Below are 9,428 nucleotides of genomic sequence, written 5' to 3' on the forward strand. Positions count from 1 at the left end.
TGTAATGGTTGTCATGAAAATCAGCAACTGAGCACCAAAAAATTCAAATCTGAATGCACACTGACACAGGACTGAAAATTTTGAAATCCACAAAGGATATAATATTTCAGAAGGTTTTGTTGTTGTAGCTGTTGCTGTTTCTAAAAAAAAAAAATCTTGCATTCTCAGGTCTTACAAATGTATGTGAACAACATACACACTGAGTCATCACTTATTTATTTATTTATTTTGAAAGGAGTTGAGAGGAATAACCATTGTTGCCTACAAATTAAGGTAGTGACTGACCCTGGAATTATACATTAATGTGTGATCATCCTAGATTTATACTTTGTACTCATCTCTGTTTTCCAATGAAGTTTTTCTGATATAATTATCACTTTCGTTTCCTGAAGACCAGGGCCCCACTTCATAAAAGATGCCAGGATAGCAACTCTTGTTGGAATGGCAACTTCCCACGACAACAGCCAATCAGGAAGCTGGATTCTTGTTGTTATCATGACAACTACCATTCCAGCAAGAAATGCAATCATATCAACTTTTTTATGAAACGGGGCCCTGGAAATCAATCTAATATACAATATATGAAGTCTACCAACCATATACACTTTTGTACTCAATATATTGTAACAAGTATGGAAGTTTCGAGGCTCAAGGTTATATCAATTGAGTGCAGTGTGATCAGCATACTGCACATTTATGCTGAAATAGGTGCATGTCAGTTAATGAGCTGGCCTCAGTCCAGGAAAGGGTGATCAATGACTATTCCAGCGACAGAACTGTCAGCCACGCATCGCTAAACAGTCTAATGCCACATCGTTACGAGTTTCATCTGCAATTAGCACAGCACGGTAACCATGAGTGCGCATAGATATACCCCCATCATTATCCCAATATATGCCTGGAGTCTACACACACAGACAGACATAATGTTGCAATATTACTCATTCAACACACCCTAATGAACACTATGGATGCAAGCACGAAGGAATATCCCATGTTTCTGTGATTGTATTCTTATAATAAATGTTTACATCAGTAGAGTTGAGACTGAAGTGGTAGAGTTCGTCACTTCAGAAGTACCCTACCAGCTGTTACCACTGTATCATTCGTGATCAAAATAGAAGCATAACAAAGGTAGCACGCCCTTGAGCTCTGTAGACAGGCCTTTGTTTGCACTGGACATAAAGCACACGAAGGAAAAGCCTGAGTCAAGGCAAGCTAATCATTCAGGCTATAAGAAATCATGAGTCACAGACTATCAAACTCATATCACTTTAATGAATTTCTCTATGTTTAATATAAGGCTCCTTGCACCCAGATTTGCTGCTTTTCTCTACCAACAGAGAAATACATCAAGTCTGTACAAGATATTGAATGCTTAAAATATCACTTGGTCCCAAACCAAGTTCCAAAAATACCAAGATATTGTGACCTTTTATTTTTTATCACAAGTCATGGGAAATCCTTAAAGGGACTTTACAGTTTTGGTTGAGGTGAAGATCTAGCTTTTAATGTTTTGCCAGATATTAAAAAAACACTCTATGAGATATCAAAGTGCATACAATTCCAAGGGGAATCAAAAGTTTATTTGATGAAAATCGGTTTTGAAATGGCTGAGATATCCAAAACAAGGTGAAACAATGAGATCCTAATAAAGTTGTGGCCTGTCGCCTTTTATTATTATAGCTTTTTTGATATCTCAGTCATTTGAAAACCAATTTTCATCAAATAAACATTGAATCCTTCTTAACCCGTTGAGGACGGTTTGATTTTGCTACAACAGGCATTTCCCATAGACACCTGCCCGAGTATACTCGGGACTCGTCCTCAACGGGTTAAAATTACATGCTCTTTCATATTTCATAAGAGGTTTCTCATTATCTCACTTAGGAATGTTATTATATATCCATCACTATGTTTGTACACACAAAAGCAGAAAATCTACCTCTTCTATTTTCTCCCCCCTGTGCATTAATAGTAAAATAGATTGTACATGCTCACACACACATGCATACAAACATACACACATAAACATGCACAATGATGCATTACATGTCGCTTTTCTCAAATACTGCAGTCTGTATTTCCAATGAGTAAAATAAATACTTCCTTGAAGAAATTCCAAGAGCTATAGTCATGTGATTATTCTACCTGTTTGCCTGACAATGAGTCTACTTTGTGTATTCTGCACTCCAAAGTACAGACATAACCACTTATTGTTGTCGCTATGTCTTTCAATATCAAAGACAAATGCAGCCAATATGGCTCTGTGAGAAAAAAATGACCAAGCACATGAAGAATGGACATGTTAATGATATGATTAACAAAAGACATTACAGGAAAACATGCAAGTTATGCTCAGTCTGATGGAAGGTAGAGTCTAATGCCTTTTGCTAATCAAATTGGCACTTTAGCAATGATTGACAGATGATGTCACAAGCAGAATCTTGGTTTTAAAGGTTATTCTTGGATATAAGTAATCTAAAAGAAAATAGAAATATTGTAACAAAACACATAGCAAATATTTACATATTCCTGTGACCACACAAATGATGATCAAGGTATCATAAATACAACTTGCAATACAACATGTATGACATTTTGCATTGCATTTATAGCTCCTTTAATGTTAAGCATCAATCCCCAAACATCACTTTTATAGCATAATGTGCTCAAAACCTTAAAGGGATGATAGACTTTTGGTTGAGATGGAGATTCAGGTTTTAATTCCTCTTAAAATTATATGCTCATTTACATTTCAAAGTGATTTCTAATTATTTCACATAAAGTTAAAACCTGAATCCCCATCTCAATCTATGGTCATCTCTTTAACTTGAAGAAATGCAAACACTCTGAGGATTATCCCTGTGTTCTTTGGGGTGTTGGTTTTCTTCTCATCAACTGGATACAGGAAAAGCCATTGAGGTCATATTACAGAAAAAGCAGTGTAAAACTGTAGTTTCTTGGCAATGTCAAATTACAATATTTTTACAAGCCTGTTATGTTTTGTGTTTTGTTGCCGTTTTCTTTAGTGGGCTTCCCATTAGTGCCTTGCAAATAAATTGTTACTCCTATAAAGACACTGATTCAATCGTAAAAACTTATTGCACACCAGTCATCTCCAACCAGGAAGACATAGACATTATGGTTTATTTTGTCTCCATGCTTCATATTGCCACTTCTCAATATTTTTTTATGCACTCTCCTTTGTCATCCAGGCATGACACATTGACAAGTCCCCTAAACTAGGTCCGTTCAAGGCGAGGCCAGGCACAACAAACCAGTGACCTAGCTTGAGAGAGGGTGAACCAAACTAATAACACCGGAGAAAATGGAATTGTGGCGATGGAGCGGTTTCCAAACAAATCGCCAGAGTTAGCCACAAACACGGTGACACAATAAGCTACGGGAGATAAATGGGGATGACAGAATCCTGGTTGGCAGACGCCAGACTCGCACTGATGGCTCACTTCGTACGGCTGCCTCCAGATGAGAAATGAATATTCCATCTTCACAAGTCCCGGCCAATTTTCTATGATAATGCCACATCTGAAGAAGAGATTACAGAGAATGTGCTTCTGCCGCACACTAACAGATATTACATGGCCATATCTATAACTTATGCACAGCAACTCAATCTGCCATACATTCTCTATAATGCTAAATCTTCTTCATCTTTTTTTTTTTAATGTCTCAGATTGAATATAAAAAATAATGCCTTATAGTAAACACCTTTCTCTTATAAGGGTAGTCAGAAATAACAAAGCTCATCATATCACTTGTCTCAAGGTGGTCTCCAGACTAGAAATAAATCATCTTTTCCTTTACATGTACATCTGAAAAAGGATGTTTACAACGTAGAACTGCTGCTCAATAATTGCTGAATAATTTGTGTATTAAATCCAGCACCTACAACACTGCACAATACACATAAAATTACATTATAATTCAAGAGACTAGAATCAATTGCAGATTTCAGTCATTGATATCATATCGTATATCAAATTGTTTTCCATAAATAAGCATCACATACCTTTCAAAACAACATCGGGGTTCAGTTGCAATTTGCAAATCGAAACTTGTGACGCACTGTTAGAAAAATTTTACCAACAGCTCTTTCCATTACACACAACTTTCTGTTCTCATGCAACATGATGGTCCCTAAATTTTGATGATTACATCAATTTTCACACAGTTAAATACAGTAACCAAGACATTTCAGGACTAAAGGATGTCATCTCTTTTATAATCATACATGTCAGAGACATGTAAAGAAAAGAAGCTGTTTCCTAGAGCTGCTATGGCCCAGCGAGCAGTGTGATGAGCTAATTTTGACTGCAAGAGTCTGCGGCATTTTAACAAAGCAAATTATTCATATCATTGAATGGACAATTATCTTGCAAGCAGCTCGGAGCTCGTTAAGATGGACAATGTGTCCAGTGATATACAGTACTTACATGTATGTGCAGAGTATATTGCCCTGTGCACATGCATACGAAGTGATGTATGAGCAGGGAATGATGGGGTAATTTTTGTGGTTTGCCTCAAATTTCTTAAACTGAGTATTAAAGATATCAGAGGCAGATGTTGAGGGTATCATATAACTTCCATCTCATAATATGGTCTCATTACTAAATCATGTAGTTTGTATGTGAAATAATACCTTTTTTTTATTTATTTTTTCAAATTAATGGCACTGAGAGATGCAGAGATTTTCAAGTTTCAACAGAAAGACCAGTCTCTCTTTCTTACTCCAATAAACTAATGAGGGATACATCTTTAACCAAATGTTGTATCACATATTTTGTAAATATCATCATGGAGGTGTAAATCTTACATTGTATAACACAGTAGTTCTACCTATTTTTGAATATCCTTAATGATATCATACTATAGTGACAGGTATTCACTATGTCCATAACAGCAACAAGAGATACATACACAATTCGTGACTAAAAACTCCGCTTTATGTGAAACAAATTTGCCCGTATCATTCTCCCACAGACAAATTGTAAATCTGGATCTCACGTCAAAAGATTTCATGATAGCAATTCTTGCCAGAATAGCATCTTCTCAAAGCAACAGCCAATCAGGAAGCAGGATTCTCATCAATACCGTGACACTTGACTTGCCATTACAGCAAGAGCAACATTCAGAGCAACATTCTGAGCAACATTCTGTGAAATGGAGCCCTGGGTCCCGTTTCAGAAAGCTTGTTATCAGTAAAAACTGCCACATATCTATGACGAATTTGCTCTCAGCCAATCAGATGCAAGGATTTCAGTAGCTTATAACAACTATTGTACTTGTTATTGATAACAAGTTTTATGAAACAGGGCCCATTCTCCTTACTGTTCATTTTTTTTAAATGAAATATTGTGGTACTGACAGAGACATTTTCACATTTGCACGGAAGAAAATGACCAAATTACCCTCTAGTCTTGCATATTACACAAGGCAATTGTTACAAATGTATCTGCCATTTCTTAATAATACATTATTCTATTAGTGTTGTTACATTGTAACAATTCTTACATTTACAATACTTGAAAAAGGTCAGAAAAAAATTATAAGTTTGTATTGTTGGCAACAAACTCAATTCAGCGCAATTTTTTGTTACTTTGCAGCAATTGCATGCCAAAGGAAATATTGTTTGGGGTTGTTGTTTATTTTTTTTTCTCTGAAAGGGCTGATGCAAATTTTTGGCCAATAGTCGATGTCCTTCAAGCCGTAAGCCCCCTACCCGGTGTTGCATTGTTACCACCACAATCACCATCACAGTGCTAATTTGGGCTTCCCACAAACTTGTTTGGTGAATCAAACATGTCTGCGATAAAGGCTCGCCTCAAAACACGCTACACACCAGCAAACTCACATTAATACATAGAAACGCACACATAAAGTGATTTCTTTCTCATCTTGCATTTACATCTACAGCTGTAAATCAATGCAAGATTTTCTTTGTTCTGCTGAAATAACTCAATAATGAATACTGCAACAACAACAACAACAATGGGTGTTGCACTATCTTTGTTCCTGCTTGGTCTGTGTAGCACAAAAAAAAATGTAAACAAAGAAGAATCTCGATACAAAAACAGCATGCAACAGTTCACTGCAGCTGATGTAAGCAAAGGGATACTGACCCACTCTTGGCTGTCACAAAGAGCTGTGATACTGGCCCTGACAACAGTGACATAAAAGGAAGATAAAGAGCTTACAGCACTAAAAACATTTAACTCATATCGGACTCAGTCCCGAGAACAGAGCAGAGTACATACCACAGCATACATATTGATCCAGTCTGCTTGCAGAAGAGGGGAGCACTGCACCTTACCACTGCCCGAGCCTGCCCATGTGTGTCTGTGAGTCGCCAGGCTCACACAGACCCAGCCAAGAGACAAACCAGCCAATCGCTACCCCTTGGCAGGCCAGACTCTTTCAATAGAATGTCAACAATGCATCAGCCAAGAACAGCCAAAGTGAAATGGCGGGGGAAAAAAATGAAATAACACCCTTGGCTGGGCTTGTCCAGGCAAATCCATCACTTGTACACGAACAATTGCAGCACTCAAAATAAACATTCAATCTAGCACCACTGAAATGATTCACATTTATAATGCAAAGATTCATGAGTGTAGTAGAAAACAAGAGTTTAAACTGTGAGTTTAGGAGGAAATGTCATGCAATACATACCATAGCTAGGAGAAGAGGGTTAGGGGGAACTATCCGCATCACAGGGAATCACCTGCTCTGTGTCAAAACACCGCTACGAGTTTCCAGGAAGATGAGTTTTCAGCTACCACGGTCTGCTGTGTCCCCGCAAATTTGTTTCATGAGCTGTAATTGAGGCCTAGTTGGGAGATGATTGTAATGGTTATACCAGACCGGCCTTGATCACTTCAATTGCATTCAACACCTTGTCACACGGACTGCATCCAAGTTCTGTCTGTCAGAAGGTCGTAACTAGCGGTGTATTCGGCTCATTACATTTCAGCATGAACCGTGACGATTTCAAACGGGCTAAGAATCAATCAACTTGTACTGTGGTGAATTTTCACTCAAAATCATCAGGAACATTCCTGACACTGCACAAGCAGAACATACAATGTAGGTCAAAATTATGGGCAATTACTAGTTTGATATCAACCCTACAGACAAATCAGCCTCCCTTATCGGTATCATCAACGCTACACATTCCTCTATGATCTTTGTGGTGAATATGAAAAAAAGAAAAGAAAGTGCATTGTATCTCACATCACAGGTTCATCACGTAATGACTTTGGATAACCCTGAGGAGTGGAAGAATCCAGCTCGGGGCCTGTACACGTAGCGTTCTCTTCACATGACCCCAGACACAGCTATTATCTTTTTATTATGACCAGCAAAAAAATAGAGGAACAGGTGACAGCCGCATTGATCCACACTGGGAAATTGTAACACAGCTACATCTGGCCGTAGAGTACTTGTATACTTCCAAAAAAGGTAAGTATTGCTGAAAATAAACTAGAATGAGCACTGAAAACTATCCTTTCCTGCTACAATACTTCGATGGATGTTCCCCCAAATACTATGATGACTTGTAATGAACGACTTGAACAAATGCCAAACACGTGCCTTTCAGTTAGAAATTCATCAGCAATAGTTCCTGCAATACTCCATGTCAGGCGCAGATGGCATGCACGCTTCCTGTATGATTGAGTCCAAGGTCAGAGATAATAAACTGCAGCATAGAATCGTCCATAGGAAATGACATTGGCACAAAACAAAAGCAAGTTGTGATCGCTGGAGATGGCACCGATACCTTCACATCAGACTGTGGTATGAACCAAGATGATCTTTTGAAGAATACAATGGGAAATGTATATGTGAAAATGAAAATAAAATGCAGAGATAAAACAGAAAAACAATAGCTGCTAACAAAGATGAATGAAGGTGTGGTAGCCACATGTCTTGCAATGACCTGACTTCATTCTGACTGGGAGGACAAGGGGAGAACAGTACTGTACTGACCATTCCTAATCAAACATCCTACGAACACTTAACCATTTTATGGGTGGGGGAGCTGTGGCAGTGAAGTTTACAAATATTTCTGTAAATGAAAACTTGGATTAGTCAGGAGGCCCTTCCTAAGCCACTCCCAGCTGTCATAAATAGAACACGGGGTGTGCTTACACAGTCGTACGTACATAGAGGAACACCATCAACTTGTCGGGGATACTCGCACCGAACAACGAGGTACATCCCACCAAGTTCTCGCTGAACATCCTGTGCGGCTCTGAGCTGGGAGACAGGAAGCGACACATTTCCCTCCAAATCATCACCCGACCACAAGAAACTCATTCACGAGCTCCACAAGAACTGGGATGATCCCAGCGATGGCGTTCTGCTCTACATTCGAATGTAAGAGGCTTTTCAAATGGCGCAACTTCTCTTCTTTTTTTCATTCTCAGAGCAGAAGAAATAGTATTTCTTTTCTGATCTTTTATTAATTAAAAAAAAAAAATGTAGAACTCTACGGATATAATTTTGAAATTGAGGGCAGCAAACAAACAATCTGTTCATCTAGGTGGCTAACTGTGGGCCTCTTATGAGTCATGGTCAAATCTAGCTGTTGTCATTATATACACAAATGACTAAGCTACCATGAGACTAGTAATCAAAACAAACATTCCAATTTGGAACTTTATCTCTCTTTTTCCTGTGATGTTCACCTCTGTTAAGAGGCAAGAAACATCGAAAACAAAACCCTGTCAAATACTTAGCACCGGTAAGAATTTAATTACTAACTGTACAAAGTGTGCATGTGACTATTTTCTTTGATGATAGCACTAAAGCAAAAGCAAATGTACATAATTCTTCAAAATAGTGTGGGCCAGTATAATGAATGTTGGGAGAAAAAAAAAGAATCCTGGGGATGACTGAAACTATAAAACAAAGCCAACACAAAATTGGGTATGATGAGTAATTCAATGACTCTTCCTTTCTTAAATATGTGTGCTTTTTTCTAGATTTTTTTTTCTTTCATTCAAGGCTTTTTTATTCAAAATCCTTGATTATTTCAATTCAGAGCATATAGCTGCCTTATTCTCACCATTTTTTACCTATGTTGTAACTACAATTCCTTTCCCACAATTGAAAGAACATGCAGAAAAAAAAATAAATAAAAAATCCTTTTTCAAAACACCTCCCTGCTGAAAATTAATGTTATCATCAAATGCTAGTAAGACCTTTAATTTGAAGGAAACAGACTATCAAAAATAGTGTATAGTACCAGCAGCACATTTTTGTATCCAGAGACGATGGTGCAAATATGGTTGGAAAATTATAATGTGCTGTTGTCGCGTCTTCAGTACAGCACTGCACATGGTGACATGGTAACAACCTAGAGGGCAGCATAACACTAACAGCTGACAAGCACATCAATCTAT

The 9,428-nt window shown here is 37.9% G+C and overlaps 1 protein-coding gene across 1 annotated transcript in view; it reads right to left on the minus strand.

Moving 5' to 3' along the window:
* The window catches only part of LOC140231986 (BTB/POZ domain-containing protein 17-like), a 29,338-nt gene extending 22,999 nt beyond the window's left edge, over positions 1-6,339 (minus strand). Inside the window, exon 1 of the mRNA XM_072312141.1 lies at positions 6,279-6,339. Coding sequence (XP_072168242.1) covers positions 6,279-6,290 — 12 coding nt within the window. The 5' untranslated portion in view covers positions 6,291-6,339. The remainder of the gene's footprint in view (positions 1-6,278) is intronic.
* Positions 6,340-9,428: the final 3,089 nt, after the last annotated feature.

This window comes from Diadema setosum, chromosome 1, assembly GCF_964275005.1.
Source record: "Diadema setosum chromosome 1, eeDiaSeto1, whole genome shotgun sequence".
Lineage (NCBI taxonomy): Eukaryota > Metazoa > Echinodermata > Echinoidea > Diadematoida > Diadematidae > Diadema > Diadema setosum.